Source organism: Rattus norvegicus, chromosome 3 (genome assembly GCF_021556685.1).
Source record: "Rattus norvegicus strain SHRSP/BbbUtx chromosome 3, alternate assembly SHRSP_T2T, whole genome shotgun sequence".
NCBI lineage: Eukaryota > Metazoa > Chordata > Mammalia > Rodentia > Muridae > Rattus > Rattus norvegicus.
Window position 1 is genome coordinate 56413776 of NC_141536.1, and position 18899 is coordinate 56432674.

General features: G+C 42.7%; 1 protein-coding gene across 4 annotated transcripts in view; it reads left to right on the plus strand.

Annotated features, from left to right (window-relative positions):
• The window catches only part of Map3k20 (mitogen-activated protein kinase kinase kinase 20), a 159365-nt gene that overhangs the window by 62377 nt on the left and 78089 nt on the right, over positions 1-18899 (plus strand). For all 4 annotated transcript variants that reach the window (NM_001398993.1, NM_001398994.1, XM_087652488.1 and 1 more), the window contains 3 exon segments: positions 4635-4722; positions 12845-12946; positions 16571-16636. In NM_001398993.1, coding sequence (NP_001385922.1) covers positions 4635-4722; positions 12845-12946; positions 16571-16636 — 256 coding nt within the window.

Sequence of the window (18899 nt, forward strand, 5' to 3'; positions counted from 1 at the left end):
GGTGCATCCTCCCAAGTCATTTTCTAGGAAGAAAGCAAGACCCAAGGCTTTCTTTGGGAATAAACTTTTTTTTCAATAATTTAGCACAATGTGGCCAACTCTTTGATCAAGTTAAGTAACTTGTGATCAAAAGCCAGCTTTTTACATGTACCTTTGACCATCCAAATTTGAACACAGGTTGTTTTAATATTTTATCTTTTCATGTTAACCAGTGACACCCAGTTGCAGGCACAAGGAATGTGAATCTCTTAGCACACTTGTGGCTTGAGACATTTCTTTAGTCTCAGGCCTTCACACTGTTTGTTTCATTAAGTTCTTGCCACCCTCCTGTTCAGCCAGGTTAGTCTGGCCTCAGTCTGAGTCAAGCATGTACTAACAGAGGGCCCAGGCCCATCTCCAGATAATGAGTCAGCTGTAGGGCCCCACCCAGGAAAACCATTGAGCAAGGAGAGAGACTTCCCAATTCTGCTGACGCGGCTGATGAGAGCCTCGTGTGACTTCGTGTCAGCTTTTCAGAAACATGAGGAGAATGACTTGTTTAGCTTTCCTTAGCATCTGTGACTCCTTTCCTAAAGAAAGAAAAGAGAAAAAGGAGTCTTTATGATGTTAAATCTCTTTAGGGATATAGGATTCCTGTCATGGAGCCTGAATCTGGTTCATTTAGTCATCCTTATTTCCCTGAATACCTGGGGAGCCTCAGTGGAAAGAGAATCTATAGAATTGTAGCTCTCGCTGCTTGTCATGTGACTGTGAATGGTTCTCATTAAGCCCAAAGTGACTCAGAAGTGTGACCTATGCCTGACACTCGGGTGATCAAATCCCTCTTCCTGTTTCGTAAGTAGTCCTTGTAACACAGGCTTCTCAAAGTCAAGGGGCTAGATTTCCGTTTTACTGTCATGTATGAATCACTTTTTTTTTTTTTAAACAAAGGTTTGATTTTGGGGAAACACTCCAACTATGAATACAGTCATGCTTCTGGTCTGGGTCCATTCAGGCCCCTGGGAACTTGGCTCACACAATAATGGAGATGAAGAGATTCACTTCATTTGCCTTGGTGGTTAGACTGCAATAGTCAGGGAAGGGATTGGAAGGGAAGATCTGCCTACACCGGGCCTGCAGGAAGTAGGCAGCCTGGCCTCACAGCTCTCTCCACGCTGCTGTAGCAGTAACTTTAAAGTCTGATGTTCTTGCTTCCCCAGTCTCCCACCAAGGGCAGCAGCTGTGGGTTATATGGTCATGAGGTGAGTGGAACTCTGTACTGAGAGTTCAGGGCTTCTGTACAAGCTTCTCTCTGGTGGAGGGCCCGGTGCGTCGTGGTGCACACATACAGTGCTGACCAAGTGTAGGAGGGCAGCCCGAGTGAAGAGGCCCCACTGGGGCACCATCCTTGTGCATGGGAGAGGAGCAGCAGCTGCAGCCAATGAAAAACAGCATGTGGCTCACCTGTAGAAGGGTTTCTGGACATAGGGACAGTGTAGAGGACAGAGAACGAGGGTGGAAGGCTTAACGCTGAGTAAGCGTCTTTTTATGACTTTTTCTTAATTTTTGAAAACACAATGTAATTTCATTTCCCCCTTTCCTTTCCTCTAGTCTTTCCTGCATGCCTCTCTCAGCTCTCCTTCAAAATCATGGCCTTTTCCTATTACTGGTTATTACATGCATATATGTAGATACATATCTATTCCTAAGTGTAGCCTGTTCAGCCCATATAATGTTACCTGTATGTATGTTTTAGGGGCTGACCATTTGACACTGGATGACCAATTGATGTGCCCTTCCCTGGCCATCTCTCCTGCTTCCTCGGTTGCCTACAGTTCTTTGTGTAGGGTTGGGCCTTGTGGTCATTTCTCTACCCACTTTGGCATGTCTGTTGTCCTTGTTTAGCTCATGTTCAGACAGTCATGTCGGTGAGACTTGATGGGTGTAGCTTCTGACGTTACTAGAAGGCAGAATCTTTTAGCAAACTCCTTGAACCTCTGGTTCTTAGTCTTTCTTCCCCATCTCTTGCAATGTTCCTTGAGCCTTAGATTTGAAGTGTTTTGAAGATGTATCCATTGGGACTGGGCTCCACAACTCTGCATTTGAATTGGTTGTGCTTTTCTATAGCAGTCTCTGTCTGTTACAAAGCTTCCCTTTATAGCCAAGCTATAATTTATAGAAGTGCAAGAAAACAGGGAGATAGTGCAGTTGGTTCTTAACCTGTGGGTTATGGCCCATTTAAAGTCATATTGTATATCAGATACAATCTTGTATATCAGATACTTATAATATGTTTTATAAAAGTGGCAAAATTACAATTAAAAAAAAAAACACTGGTGTTTAAAGATGCTCCAACCATGAAGTCACTGCTATGACATCACTACCATGGCATCACTAGCACTGAGTAGCTAGGTTTCCGATAGAAGAACCTGAAAGGTTCACTGCAAGACACAAGGCAAAGAATAACAAGTGAGCCAAGACTCCAACAAAACCAAAGACTTTGGTTTGTCTTGGACAGTGATGGACTTGAAACACTGCCATCAAATCCTCTCTCTCAAGAGTTTAAGACAACAGTGAGTATAGAACAAATTTCAAGCCTGACCCCTGAGTGGTTAGGCAGTCATTCTTTTGAAATCTAGCCCAAGTTACCCTTTGAGGGAGCCCAGAAAAGAGCAGAGATTGGCTACTCAAGCAAGTCCAAACTGTCTTGTATTTTATTTTATTCTTGCCTGTATTAACTCTGTACCAACTCCCAAACCTCTCTGCCCCCCCTAGTTACTAGTCGCGGAATGTGTTTTTAGTGAAATAGCAACTCCTACTGTGTGAGAACAAGTGTGTCACAAAACCCACACTAATTCACAATGCGCAGATTCCACCAGGGCCTTTTCTGACTTTTTTTTTGTATCCCCTTTCTGGGCTGGTAAAATAAAAATGCATTTTCTGGTTTCCAGTAGTATGTTGTAAACTTGAAATATTAAACCTTTCTATATTAACTTATTCCTCCTTACATTTTAAATTTCTTGGTTAACCATAGTGTCTCCATAAAGTAGTAAGACTTTAATATGTGTGATTTCTATGACAATGTCATAGTTAGTTCTGGGATGTTAACTAGAGCTAGCTCTTCAGTCCCAGCTACCAGAACCACAGAATCCCAATTCAAAATAACAAATGCCCCCAATAAAAGCCTTTAAACTTTCCTTTGAGACTTCACAGTCCAGGCCCCCATCCTTCACATTGCCCTCAACACGCCCATCTTTCAAACTCCCACACAACAGCTCACAAAGCATTGAGCACTCAATGGCTCTCCTGCACAAAGCTGCAAAGTCCCTCCACGTACACATGCCAACAACAGCAACAACAACAACAGCAACAACGCAAAAACAATGGTCAGGTCTGTCACGGGGGTAACCCACAATCCTGGTACCAATTTATGTCGTATTTAGCGCCACTATTGCGGTGATGAAGCACCATGACCAAAACAGCTTGACGAGGAAAGGGTTTATTTTGGCTTACACTTCCAGACCATAGTCCATCTCTGAGAGAAGTCAAGGCAGGAACTCACCCAGGGCACAAACCCGGAAGCAGGGGCCGATGCAGAAGCCGTGGAGGGGTGCTGCATGCTGGCCTGCTTTCTATGTTTGCTCAGCCTGCTTGCTTATAGAACCCAAGACCACCAGCCCACAATGGGTGGGGCCTTCCCCATCAATCGCTAATTAAGAAGATGTCCTACAGCTGGACCTCATGGAAGCAACTTTTTTTCAGTTGAAGTTCCTTCCTTCCAGATAACTGTAGCTTGTCCCAAGTTGACATAAAACTATCCAGCACACACAATATTCTTTTTTAACTATTAACAAATATTCATCATGGCATTTTTTAATCTTAAAAGTTAAATTTAATAAATATATATATAACTTTTTTATTCTTAGAAAGCTTTCTAATATTAATCTATTTCAAACTGTAGCAATACATCAGGAATCTATGTTCCCACAGAAAGGCAGCAATAATGTATTTCTAATTACTTATTGGAAAAATCACTATAAAAGGGGATGACATAAATAAATAAGCAAATCTATTCCATCAGGGCAGCAGTTCTCAACCTGTGGGTCATGACCCCTTTGGAGGTTACACATCAGATATCCTGCATATCAGTTATCTATATTATGATTCATAACAGTAGCAATATTACAGTTATGAAGTAGCAACAAAATAATTCAAAATAACTCCACTACATGAAGAACCGTCGCAGCCTTAGGAAGGTTGAGAACCACTTTCTTAGTGCTTGAATAGCTCTAGCTTAATTTCCACTCTCAACTGATAAAAGCCCAGGCCTTCTGCACCCCTGACCACGAAGAGATATTATACAGGAAAAATTATATTTAGCTACTAGAAAAAGGGCTTTCACTGAAAATAAACATACTGTCTGCATCTTTGTCTGCCGCCATCTTCCATCATCACGTGGGCTTGCTGGCTTCTGTACTCTTGTTGCCGTTGCCTTCCTGGGAAGTTTTAGACTTTGGTTCTGCAGACGTCTTGTCCACACCTCTTGCTTGTTGAGTGCCTATATGTCTCTGTAAACATTAGAGGAGGGAAAGGGACTCTGAAGCCTACCCAGGAAGACTCACCATTTCACACATGTGCATTTGATTTTTGTGCAGGCAGAAATCCTGAGTGTTCTCAGTCACAGGAACGTCATCCAGTTTTACGGAGTGATTCTGGAACCTCCCAACTATGGCATTGTCACAGGTAGGCGCTCACTGTCCTCTTCCTCCCCAGTTGCCCGGCTTCCTTCCGAAGCAAAAATGCTTACTATTCGGTTCTCTTGTGGGTTCTGTGCTGCTGTCAGACGTCACTTTTGTTGCCATAAAGCATTAATAAAACTGATTATATCAATATAATTAAGAATGGTGTTCCACCTCTACCCATGTTTAATTGTGGCTAATTATACCTGTGTGGATGCTGTTCAAATGCACCTGCAGCTGCATTACCAGTACGTAAGGTGCCGTTTAACTAAAATTCCATTTAATTAGTTGAAGTGAGAGATGTTTTTTGTAACTCTGTGACCTTTCGTAAATTAAGATTTCTTGAGATGTTCATGTTGTAATTCTTACAATCCGTTCTCCTCCCCTTAGAGCCCTTTATTCAGGTCTCTGATGTGACGGCCATATTTTTCAGATCTGGTCATCTGCACTAGTAACGACCTTGAGCTAAATTATCACGTAATTTTGAGCAGGGATTTTTAGCTGACGGAAATACCCTTTCTGAAAATGAAAATGAACATGGGGAAGTTTCTGCCACAAGAAACTAAAAAGACACAGATTTTAAAACACTTTACACTTAGGTTTGTGCATCCTAGTGGGGAATATTAGGCCCATGGCCTCTCTGTAACGCTGGATTTTACAGGAAACAACTCTGGTCAGGTCCTTTATTGTGGCAACTCTTTGACTCCAAAGAAAACCAAGTAAGAAAACCTTCAGGGATTTGCCCTCCTTTCCTGCACTGTATTGTCAGGGTCTGGGATTGTGTTTAGAGAAAAAAACAAAACAAAACAAAACAAAAAAACACGCATAATAGAAAGAACCGTGCTGGGTGCTCATAAATTTCTTATATTAAAATAAAAACCTGCAAAGTAAACAAAATAATTTTATTTCGTAAGACAGAAACTGAAACTCTAAGTCAAGTCTACCTTTGCTGCGTGGTCACCCCACAGGCAGCAGACCCGGAGTGGCTTAGACCCCTCACGTGGCTTTTCTCCAGAAGCTCCTCATGCCTGCGAGCCAGGTTTGGAAGGGTCGCTGGTTCTTCACAGGATCAGGTTGCTTTGATGTCCACCCTTTAGTAGTTTGATGTACTCTGCTCTCATGTGGCATTTTTTATGTCCTTATTAGGTGGAGGGATTTGTGTCCCCAGCCTGCAGTCTTTGCTCAGTGCGGAAACGGGTGCTTAGCAATGTTTATCTTGAACGTGTGAGCTGTATACTGTGCAGACCCCAGCACAGGCTCTGCTGTTATGGGTGAACCATGCCATGCCTTTGCTGTCCTGTTTCTAATTCAGCATGGAGAGGAAAGGGTTTGCTTTCCTTGAAGATTAGAGTCCAGCATGCAGAGAAGTCAGGGAAGGAAGATGGCAGCAGGAACTGAAGCAGAGGCCATGGAAGGGTGCCATTTGATTTCCTTCTCATTGCTTTCTCAGTTTGCTTTCTTATGCACCCTATGACAACCTGCCTAGGAGTGGCACTGCCCCAGCTATGGGCTGAGCCTGCCCACATCCATCTTCAAGGAAACACCCTACAGACTTGCCTACATTTGGGCTGATTGGGACGTTTCCTCAACTGAGATTCCTAGATAATTCTAGGTTATAAGAAAACAAAAAACAAACACCCTAACTAGCACAAGGTTCCTTGGGGGAGTTTTTTCAGTTTCCTGAGGTAGGGATAGAGAAGAGATGTGAATTCCTTTCCAAGAAGTGTGGTAAGCTAGCACAGCAGTCTTTGAGTCTCTGCTTCAGATAGAGCCATCAGTCCTGAGGTGGTTTGATTTGATTTGCGTGCTTATCTGATTGTCCGTGTCTCCCTTCTGCAGGTGTTTCTCCTTATAATCGTATAACCTACTCAAATTCTTTGGTTAGAGATCTGTTCCCTTATGTGTTTATGTCTGAAAGACAGTAAGTAAGCAACCATTAACATCAAATACTTCTTTAAAATAAGTTTCAGAATCATGACATAATGGAAAATCATTAGCTTTCTTACTGAACCCGTGAGGTTGATTACTTAAGAGACTACTTAGCCAATTTTGTTGTTTGAAAGCATATCACCTTAATAATCTTTATGCGTAGAGATTTAGTTTCAGCTAAACATTTGTTCATTCGAGCCATTTAAGCCAGTCTTCCACAGCATTAGGATGAAACCTACTCTGTGTGGGTACAGTACATGTACCCGCCATGCCTTGTTAGGGGCTAACTCATCAACCGTGTGAACCTCATGGTGTGTCAGATGTTGGAGACTCCAAGGGAAGAAGTTTGGATGGCTTAAGTTTGTTCAGCTTGAGTTTTTTTTGTTAATTGTGAAGGTTGTTAGAGCAGGCAACTGCTGTCTCTTATACTTGAAAGAATGATTTACCAGGGGGATAGAGAAGACAGGTAGGCAACGCAAATTGGAAGGTAGGAGATCTTGTTCCAACTCTTCTGAAGCAGGGTTGGGTAATCACTGAGATTCCTTCTGAGCATCATCACCTGGTATGAATGAAGGAATCCGAGGGATGCGCTCTGGGAGTAAGTATATGTGCACACCCCTGCATGTGGTATATCTGTGGTATATTTTCATCATAGATTTTCAGGACTGCTTCTGAGGAAATTATCTAAGGTTAACTGTCATTTTTTCCCTTTAACATTTCCCTGGAAATCTGTAAAGTAATGGGATAGCTAGAAGCTTAGATTCCAAGGTCAAGAGAAAAGATACGGTAATGGGTGGAGTAGCTAGAAGCTTAGATTCCAAGGTCAAGAGAAAGATACGGTAATGGGTGGAGTAGCTAGAAGCTTAGATTCCAGGGTCAAGAGAAAAGATACGATAATGGGATTTTTTGTTGTTGTTGTTTTGTTTGTTCGTTTTTGTTTTGCAGTTTTGGTCCTTGGAAACCTCTTTGTGTTTCCCTAAATCTAGAGTCACCGATGGTTGTGAGCCACCATGTGGTTGCTGGGAACTGAACTTGGGTCCTCTGGCAGAGCAGCCAGTGCTCTTAACCACTGAGCCATCTCTCTCCAGGCCCCTTGGAAACCCATTAATACTCTAACATGTAAACCCCTGGGACAGGGAAGCAGAGTGATTAGGCGTTAGGCCACATGACTCATTCATGGCAAGTCACATCAGAGGAGCAGCCCACTGAAGAGCCTGCTAATCTAAGAGTGATGGAAGGTGTCAGACTTGGTCCCAGTGCTCCAGAGGAAACGTGACTTAGAATCCCAGAAGTATAGAGAATTGCATCTTTGGGCTCAGTGGCTGATTGCACGTCTTGTTTATTATGTGTCCATATCCCTTATCCTATGGCAGCAAGAGATTATACCCGTCCTACATGGACCGTCAACGGGCCCAAGTCTCACTCTGTTCAACCACAGAACACATTAATTATCCAAATGCATCTCCTTTCACTTGATCCTGATTTACTTCAATCACAGACCATCCAATTTGCATATTTGATATCCGCTGGTCCTTCTTATTAGCCAGGTAAAGACAAATGTCACATTTTATAACAGGTTGCAGACATTTACCCAAATTCATTTGTTCTGCTAAAATGATGGTATTTTATTATAAAGAAATGTCCTGATAATTATATTTGTTTCAACAACAGTACACTGACCTTCCACTGGCAAACATTTTTCATTCATGTATTTACCAACTAAGGAGAGAAAGAAAGAGAAGGAAGGGAAGGAAGGGGTGATGGAAAGCAATACAATGTAACCTCTATTGACATAGTACCTACAGTTGTATTTGCTAGTGCGAGTGTCTAGGGCTGATTCTAAGTACAAATGCTCCTCGACCTACAATGGGCTCACGTCTCAGTAGACTCACCATAAATTGTCAATATCCAGGACAAATGTGCAGTTAGTGCCCCTAACCTATTAACCATCATAGCTGAGCAACACAGTGCACTGTAGAATATGAGGGGTTCCCTTTGTGACCCCTGTGACTGAACGAAGGGCATAGTTTACTGGGGTTGCTGTTGTTTGGTATGGCAAGATAGTACGGAAACGGCCACGTTGCACATGACCAGCAAGAAGGGACCATAACTCAGTGTATTTTCTAATGAGAGAGAGAGAGAGAGAGAGAGAGAGAGAGAGAGAGAGTGAGTGTGTGTGTGTAAACACTGTTATTTTCTAGAAGAAACCTGAGCATCCACAGATTTAAGGCCTGGACGGGGAACTCAGTCCTCAGACCCCTAAGGATTCTAAGGGATGACTGTATATATTTGCATTTTCAGAGCCTGCTATCATCACCATAAAACTCAAAAAGAAAAAAAAGAAACTTAGAAATCAAAGGACATATTTGCTTAATGTGTTAATGACTTTTAAAAAAGAATTAAAATGCTTTCTGCGCCAGTGTCACTCCTGTGAACATGGTGGACATTTCTAAAGCCCGCTGGACACTATGGCAAACAGGAACCCTGCAGAGTGACACAGTATCAGAAGGGCAAGGATATTGTATGCCCAAGGAAAACTGCTAGGGCAGGGAACAGTGGCTACAGAGGTCAGACTAAGCCTACTTTCTGCAAAACGGCTAAAATTACGAAAACGGCTGTGCTGAGACTTGAGTGTGTTAAGCAGAGAGAAGGCTGGCTACTGAGAAGTGTGAGTATTTTGAGCTAGGAGTCTATAAAAAGAGAGAAGGGGTCACGTGATCCTTGTCTAAGCTGATTTTGTTATGAAGACAATAAAATCACGAGCTTTACACTCTCTTGCACACAAAAGAACTAAAACAAATGCTTTACCCTGAAGTTCAGTAAGCTACCTGCTAAGGAAATGTTAAGTGATTGACAGGCACAGAGCCATATGGTAAGTCTTCAGTTCCCAATGAGACACTCAAGAAGGCGGAAGAGGTCACCCCCTTGGCAGAGAGGTTAAGACTAGCTTTGCTACCCACAGATTTAAAGCTATTGGACGTGAACTATAAAAGAGCTCACACCCACACCATGGTCAGACCATGGATAAGCCAAAATGAAAGTCATGGATGCAGTAAGGGGAAATGGCTCACATCCATATGAGGGGCAATATGACCAATGTTCACTCTCATTCATGTTCCATAATGGAAGCCAGGTGGCAATGAAAGGATATAACGTGCCTAAAGAAAAGACTGTATCAAGCCAAAGAAAAGGTCTTTTAATGGTGAAATAACTATAAAGATCTTCTTGGTCAGAGAAAGAGTGCACTTATAGCAGATAGAATTGCTTTATAAGAAATAACAAAATTAATGCTTAGAACTGGCAAAAAGGCCTTCAGTATGAGCCTTACTAAGAACACAAACAACAGTTGAAAGCAATATTAAAGAAAGTCCTTTGTGCTGACAGAAGATACTTGGGAATAAAAATTTAAGGAGAGAAATGGTAAAAATGTGACACAAATATTCTTCATATATATTTTCATTTCTCTTTCATAACATGTTTAAACACAATTTTACAGAGCAGTAAATGCTTCACTGAGATATTACAATCATAGTATAAGAGATCAGGGAGAAACAGTGGTAGTGGAGAAAAGCGTATAAAAGATTTTAAATTTCAGATTAGTAATGGGAAGTTCCTGGGCTATAAAATGTGTTTTATCATTCCTCAGGTCACCACGAAAAAGTCACTCAAGAAATTAAAAACACATTAATCAAAAGGTGATAGGACTCTATAATACCAGAGCACAGGAAGCTGAAGCACACCATTGTGAATCTGAGACCAGCTTGAATGTGTAGGAGACCCTGTTTAAAGAAAAGCTTGATCGTGCTGTAGAGACAGCCTGCTGTGGCTCTTTAATCCCAGCACTCAAGAGGCTGGGCAGGTGGATCTCTGTGAATGTGAGGCCAGCCTGTGAGCTTGAGGCCAGTCAAGGACACATAGTGAGAGACTGTATGAAAAGGACGTGCATACCACTCTTCAAAAGATGAGTTCAGCTCCTAGCACCCATGCCAGACGGCTCATAACTGCCTGTAACTCCAGCTCCAGGACTGTACCTAACACCTCGGGCCTCTCAAGCATACCTGTCCACACAAACATACACACACAAACACAACTTAGAAAATAAATCTCTAAAGGAATCAAGGAAGTGACATAACATATTAGGATACAGTAAGTAAGGAGCATCTGACTGAGGGCAGGAGACAAAGAAAAGATGTCCGATGTCAACCCAATTGTGTCATCAAAACTAATTGATACTACTTAATGTGTGTTCTCCAACCGTGCAATATATTAGAAATGCGTGACCAAAGAACATGGTGAAAGGCAGCACTAAGTATCTGAAAATTAATGACATGCTTCCAAGTACCTACTAGAGCCCAGAAGAAATCACAACAGACCCTTAAACGTTAGAACTAGAAGAAAATAAAATGTAAACATGGCAGAAATGTGGAGTGTAGCACTGAGCAAGGAGTGTGTAGTCTCCGGAAGCAGAAAGACCAAAGTGAGCCATGGGAAAGAAAAGGTGAGAGGTCAGAGAGTGCAGGAAAACAGATGGAAACACCAGGAAAGATCAGTGGAAGGCTTGGCTTTTCCACAGTCACTGAGACTCATGAATCTTCAGCCAGATCGACTGAGAGAGGAGAAGAAAGGCATTGGCCGAGCCACGGATGGAGAAGCAAGCGCTTTGATTCCTACGGGACCTTCAGAAGATGGTAGTGGGTGGTATATGCCTCTGCGCTAGTAAGGTAGACTGTATGTATGCAGTCGGCCTTCTCCTAAAATGATACAGGGATCTAAACTGACTCGAGCTGGGCTTTTGTAATGACGTCGGCACTTAAACAACGACAGCAAAACTCACTTCAAGAAAAGTCTGATTGTATGTATAAGAAAAACTTAAGTTTTTAGTTTTAGTTTAAAATATTTCCACAGGGAAAAGACAATTGTTTTACCTGGTGAATTCTGTGATTTGTCTATAGAAGAAATAATATCAACCCTTCTTTTCCATGTTCTTTCTGAAGACAGAGGTTAAAAGGCTGTAATAAGGCCAATATTATTTGTACCCCAAAACTACACGAAGCCATGACTGGGGAACTACAAGTCAGTTTCCTTCATACATGCAATATAAACTCTGTAACCATAGCAGCATGAAGGATCCAGTCACATATTAATATAGTGTATTCCATGACGGGGCTACTTAAGCAAGATCTGAAACTCCAACAACAAGAGACACTGCAAGGGAGATGAGGGAAATCTCACTGCCTGCACCCTTGGATGAAGAGTTTTAAGATTAAGACTGCTGAGGGAGGGAAACTTGGTCTTCCCCAGGGACGAGTCCATTTATTGGTTAGCTAGTCAGAGCGACCAGCACTGCCACACACGTAGGCAACACTGACGGCTTAGCAGATTGCATTTCTAAGTTTATTCACTTAGATGTGTAGAGAACAAGGGTTAGAGGAGAGAGAGCTGTGAGTTTGGGAGAAAGGTCAGACACGAGAAGGGTAGAGGGAGGTGAGAGGAAATCGTGCCATTTTATTTTAATTAAATTAAAAAACAATTAATAAAAGATTGTACTCCGTGACCAATGGGATATTTTCCAGAAATGCAAGGTGTTGACTTAACATCTGAAATCAGTTAATATGAGGCACAATAACAGGTTAAAAAACAAGAAACAAAATGTGGAATATGACATTTCACAAGATACAGAAGAAGCCTTTGGTTGTTGTGTTCTGTGTAGTAGGACTGAGCATAAGTCCTCCGCCATACCAGAGAGTGCCCTGTCTCTGAGCTACATCCCCATCCTTAGAAAAAGCGCTTGAGAGACTATGACACCCACTGATAAGGACGAATCTCTGCAGACTCAAAGTAGAAAGGAGTTTTCTCAGTGAACAGCATCTACAAACATCTGGAGCTAACGTCATACTTAACAACTGAAAAGCTCTATTTCCCCAAGGCTGGGCACAAGATGCGCTCTGTGCTGACCATATTTACCCAGCACCATCCATGCAAAGGCTCCTGACAGTCCACTCGGGCAAGAAAAAGAGATAAGAAGGAGTAAACCTGCTTTAGTCACCGTTCTGTTCCTGTGAAGAGACACTGTGACCAAGGCAGTTCTTATGTAATCTTTACGTCTTTTCTCACGCTCTTAACGTGTTTCCTCAATGACAATGTAGGGTCTAGTTTCTGAAGCACAGCTAACTGTGGACTCCTTCCTTCTAAAACAGAATATGCGTCCCTGGGATCCCTGTATGATTACATTAACAGCAACAGGAGCGAGGAAATGGACATGGAGCACATCATGACCTGGGCCACCGACGTAGCCAAAGGTAACACTGCTTGCTCTGCACCCACAGAGGGGGCTGCTTGCTCTGCCCCACAGAGGGGGCAGTGTCTTCCCACTCCGACCGGGGATTCTCTGTCGGAAGTTTTCTATTCTGAGTACAGACGTTCTTTCTGCAGATCAAATTTGGTAAACACTTTCAACTCACTGGACAGATAATATTTTAGGTTAGTGCCTTTCCATTACTAAATTCCCTTTGTCTTTCTCTGTTTCCTTCACCACCACCACCACCCCTACCACCAAAACCAAAAACAATCAGGTTTTACAAAGTCAGTAAGTTTCAGGGCAGAGATTTTTTTTCTGTTTTGTGATGCTATAATGAACAGACTCACTTGTCATATTAAGTGGAAAACTTGTGGTTCTGTTGTCCTGAAAGTCTCTCCATAGGTGTCTAAAAGATGACTTATGGCAGGATTGGACTTATTTAAATGCATAATAATGTACTAAAATAGCAGCCCCAGGCTTACATGCAAGGCAGTGGCTCGCACTTTATTCTATATGTAGCAGAACTTGGATATTCTCCCTTGAAACTTAAATAAATCCCAAGCCAGGTTCCTGATTTTTCCTCCTCCCCAGAGATTCCTGCATAGATTAATGCTTTCTAAAGCAATTCAAAATCTATTAATTTTTCTCCTCTTTTGCACTTTCCTACCTGAACAGTTTGAGGTTATCGTCAGGACTGTTAGAATTGCCTTAGAAGCGTCCTTCTCTAAGAAGGGACCGAGGGTGTCATGGTTGTATTCTGGGATTCTCTGGGCAGCCGTGCTTGGCACTTTACCTGGGTCGTTCGCACCTGCGCGTTGGAACACACTCTCCCTACCGAGTTGCTTACCGTTCAATAGGTTTATATTTTTGCTTTCATGGCACAGGTAAGGATTAGCCAGCACCCACCAAATTCCTAAAACAAGAAAAGTAAAAGAAAGCAAATTAAATTTTAAACTAATGCTGCCGGTTGCTACCTGTGAGGTATTTGGACGGGATACTTAGTTCGTGAGCTATGACAATGAACTTAGCTATGAACTCATTCATCAGACATCATAAACTTGTCTTAACACCCCATGTCCTTGAGAAGCTTTCATGTAGTATCACTGTCACGTCTCTGCATGACCAAGGCACACACGGAGCACCTGTGGGTGCCCATGGCACACACGGAGCACCTGCGAGTAGGCAAAGCGATGTGCTGGTACTGGCAGTTGCCTGCAGCCCTGTGGGACTGCACCTACACAGACGGAAACACAGTCCTTAGAGCACTCTACGACGTTCTGTGTTGGGTGCTCAGCTAATTGCACTCCTGTTATTACTTAATGGTACTTAGGGTAGATAGACAGCAAACAAATCAAGTGGCAGCTTCCAGCTGTGCTCTCTCTCCCTTAGAGCTCCTGTTCTAGCTGCAGCACCCACTCTGTTGTCTGTCACATGGTCCTGAGAGCCAACTCTCTTGGCTCCAGAATAGCACCGTTGCTCTCTCAAGAGAGCTGCTTCTCTGCTTTAGAAGAGTGGGGAGGAGAAGAAACAGGAGCAAAATGGAGGCAGAGACTCTGGAGAAGGAAGGTTGGAAGAACAGGCTAAGAAGATCCTCTTACCCGATTAGAGAATTAATTCTCTAAGCCAAATACTCATGGATTTGGCCTCAGAAAATGGGCCCTTTTGCTCATAATCCTAAGTGATATGTAATATGTGGGAATTACTTCAGATGGTCGGAAAAAGGAAAAAGGAATCAAGACTTTAAGATTGACTTCAACCCTCTCCCCTACAGTGAAGTATAAACTTTAAATAAGAAAACTTGACTCTGTTGATTCTCTTTCAAATTCAGCCTGTGCACCTTTCGGGTTGACGGTGATTGAAGCCGCTGAAGCAATAGTATGTTTAGACATTAGAGAATGAATAATTCATTCTGAGATTTGATTCATGCATTTGGAAATAGGTGTTGCTCAACGTCTTGGCTGCTGGGAGCTGCCCTTAAAGCTGCAAGGATTCTCTTCCTTATGAGGAATGGGAGTGGGTGAGCGAGTGCTTCTGCAATTATATATGGCAGATAATTAGAGTAGGGTAACTTGAATCCAGCCTCAGTCCAAAGCTCTCCAAAACCTCCACCGTGGTCAGATCTTATTGATAATTCATAAATAGTTAAACCAGCAGAGATCATTTTTCAGTCCTTTTCAGTGGTTTGAAAAAAAAACAAAGCAGATGATTTGGAACAAGAAATAGAAACAAGTTGGATGGAATTTTGTGATTGTAACACACAGTTGGGCGCCAAGTTTTCAAAGCTAGATACTATACATTGTGCACCAATAATTTATGGGAGCTTTCCTTCTGATAACCTGACCCAGAGTCAAGAAATGCCTATATTTTAAGGTTTTTATCGTCAAATCTTCCCTTTTGAAGTCTTTGTCAGCAAGTATAAAAATAATCTAGTCTTGCTTCTAGAATAATCAAGTAGACTATACCTGAAAATCATTTGGAAATTTGAGTTTTAAGCAAAGAAGACTTAACTATGAAATTCAGTCATGGAGATTATAAGTACCACATAAGTAGCAGCCATTGAGCTTCTCAGCTTGAAGATATAGAACTTGCTATTAAATGAGGCCCTTTGTCCCAGTTACGTCACTTCAGGTCATTGAAGTCATTAACACTTGTGTTAACTTGACTCTTTCCAGTGATATCCCTATGTAGTAAGTTAAACCTCTTGGTTATTTTCTTTGTTCTTATGATTCTTCAGTATATAATAACCAGTGTAGTAGAGGAAGAATCTCTATTAATAAATTCTCTGTAATAAAATTGCAATGTTCTGTGTACTTAAAAAACCAAGGATACTTAATAAATTACTTTGGTGGGCATCTCAACAAAAGAGTTGGGGGTCCTGTTGGATTTGGGGTGAGGAAGGATTGTTCCTTCCACTGTTTGAGAAAGAGGACATGGAGATGAGGGGAAGTACTGTGTAGAAAACATGTTTTCCCTATAGTCCATCTTCGCTTGAAACAGAAAAGACCGAATACTTTTAAGGGGTAACCATGAAATATATCTTAAAGTATAATTTCTCATTCAAATTAATAAAATTATTTACATTTGATGCACCCAGTAGATAGAGCACCTCATATTATATATATTTATCAGAGGGAATTTGGCACTTTATTTTGTAAGTATTGCACCTCTATTAGGGGATCACAGTGCCTTTGCTCATCAGTGGGCCAGCTGCACACCACAGTTCTGTCCTCTCCCAGGTCCTGCAGAAAAGTGACTCTGCTGCAGCTCAGTGGTCACAGAGTCCACGTGAGCACCGTGGGGCCTAAGGCCGGGCATTGCACACATGCACTTGGTAGTGGATACTAAGGGGCCACTCTGGTCATTCTGCTCTGCTCTTTGCACGAGTTTGAGAAAATCACGGTGTCCTTATTAGGTGCTGTAGGAAATGAGGTCTCCCACAGTAAAGTCCTATATCAGCTTAGCTAAGAGATTGTCGCCAAGGTAGACATATGTGATTTCTCTTTTATCAAGCATGGAAGAGTAGAACGTATAGATTGATTTTCCACTGTGGATTTCTTTGCACAATTCTGAGTGGTCCTATTGATGCATTACCACGATCCACTAACCCTCTTCCTCCTCACGAAAGGGATGCACTACCTACACATGGAGGCTCCGGTCAAGGTGATCCACAGAGACCTCAAGTCAAGAAACGGTGAGTTAGCACACCTTTCAGTCTTACTGTTTTACCTTAGTCTGCACCTGCCTGCAGATGACCTAGGCTCAGTGCTTTCCACCGTGTGTGTGACTCATTGTTTCACGCATCCCCATGAGAACATCGTCTATAAATCCGTATGTTATTTGAGGAAGCTGTGTAGTGCTCTGCTGTGTGAGTCTAACATGGGATGGAGACAACTGGACTGGTTAATTTTTTTTCTAAAATAAGAAATGTTTAGTTCAATGCCTTCTGGCCAAGTCTTTCAACACATCCCTAATTATTTCCTTAGCGATCTTTTCTAAAATTGGCATCGTGAGGTCAAAGTGTGTGGTCATGTATTTTAAGTCTCCTATTTTTAGACGCTGCCTTCTGCCAGCATTGTGAATATTATTTGTGAATTACATGGTATATGTCTTTTGGTCACTCGTGTCTCTATTACCTGGAGTAGTGCCAGAAGATGACCAGCATGCTTGAGAGTTCAGACTTAAAGGCATTCGTTCTTTTTTTTTTTTTTTCTTTTTCCTCCTTTGTACATTCCTATACTTTATGAGCCTATATTTATCATCTGGAAAATGAAAGTTTTAAAATAGCTTGCTGGATTCCACACTACCTTCTTCCATTATGTCACATCAGAGTTGTCAGAAAGGCAGCAGGACTAGTTTTATCAGAGCTAGCTAAGTAAACACCAGAGTTTGCCACTTGGGGGGTAGAGGGGAGAAGCAACCCTTGGTATTGGATATTTCTACACTTTCAGCGGCTCTCAGCAGGGAGAAGGAAAACGTTTATTTTTAGAACTCTTAGACCACAGCAGCTAAAAACTTTAATCTATCAACAGTATGATCCTTAGAATGGGTGGTGATGGCAGGTGGGCAAGAAGAGCCTTGATGGAGCCCCAGGTGATCTGCCCACACCCAGGACTCCCAGGCCTGAGTCTGACAGGTGGAGGCCCCAGGTGCTCTGCTCACACCAGGACCTCCAGGCCTGGGTATGATAGGTGGAGGCTCCAGGTGCTCTGTTCATACCCAGGACCCCCAGGCCTGAGTCTGACAGGTGGAGGCTCCAGGTGCTCTGTTCATATCCAGGACCCCCAGGCCTGAGTCTGACAGGTGGAGGCCCCAGGTGCTCTGTTCATACCCAGGACCCCCAGGCCTGAGTCTGACAGGTGGAGGCTCCAGGTGCTCTGTTCATATCCAGGACCCCCAGGCCTGAGTCTGACAGGTGGAGGCCCCAGGTGCTCTGCTCACAGCCAGGACCTCCAGGCCTGGGTGTGACAGGTGGAGGCCCCAGGTGCTCTGTTCATGCCCAGGACCTCCAGGCCTGAGTCTTGACAAATGGAGGCCTCAGGTACTCTACTCACACCATGACCTCCAGGCCTGGGTCTGACAGGTGGAGAGCAGGAAGGACAAGAAGTTGTAGGCAGCTGCTACCCTGAGAATCCAGCCTGGCCCTCCTTAACCTGGTCAATTGGCTGGGCAACTGTCCCACCCTGTCCTACTCTGTTTTGACTCTTCTGAGACAGACACTTCCGGGAACTCTAAACTTGTGATATAGAGCAGGCTAACAGGAAGTCATTAGAAAAAAAATTCTTATTGATACTAAGTGACAAAGTTGTATGACCACAATTTCAATTTGTGCTATTAATTCCAATATAAACAAGTTATCTGGTGTTTTAAAACCCATATAGTTAGCATGAAAACTATAACAATGGAGAATTCCTTGTTTTTAAATTACAAGTTATATAGTTAAAAGGAAAGAGTGTACATTAACATCAAAAGAGTATCAGCCTAACCTTGGCAAATTGTTTTTGCTGGGAGAAGGAGTGAGATTTTGTTTTCTGTAATATTTTTGAAAACTTAGTTCTGGGCTGGCAAGATGGCTCAGTGGGTAAAAGGCACTTGCCACCAAGCCTGACAACTTGAGTTTAATCCCCCAAGACCACATGACAGAAGGAGAGAACTCCCGCAAGTTGTTCTCTGACCTTCATGTGTGTACCATGGCTTGCATGCACCAACACATGTACACACACAGAAAATGAATAAGTAAATGTAGTAAAAATAAACCCATATTGTGTGTGTGTGCGTGCGTGTGTGTGCGTGCGTGTGTGTGTGCGTGCGTGCGTGCGTGTGTGTGTGTGTGTGTGTATGTGTGTGTGTATGTGTGTGTGCGCGTGTGTGTGCTAAGATGTGCCCTTGGAAGTCAGAGAACAACGCTGTGGAGTCAGTTATCTTCTCCATCTTTATATGGATCGCTGGATCCATCT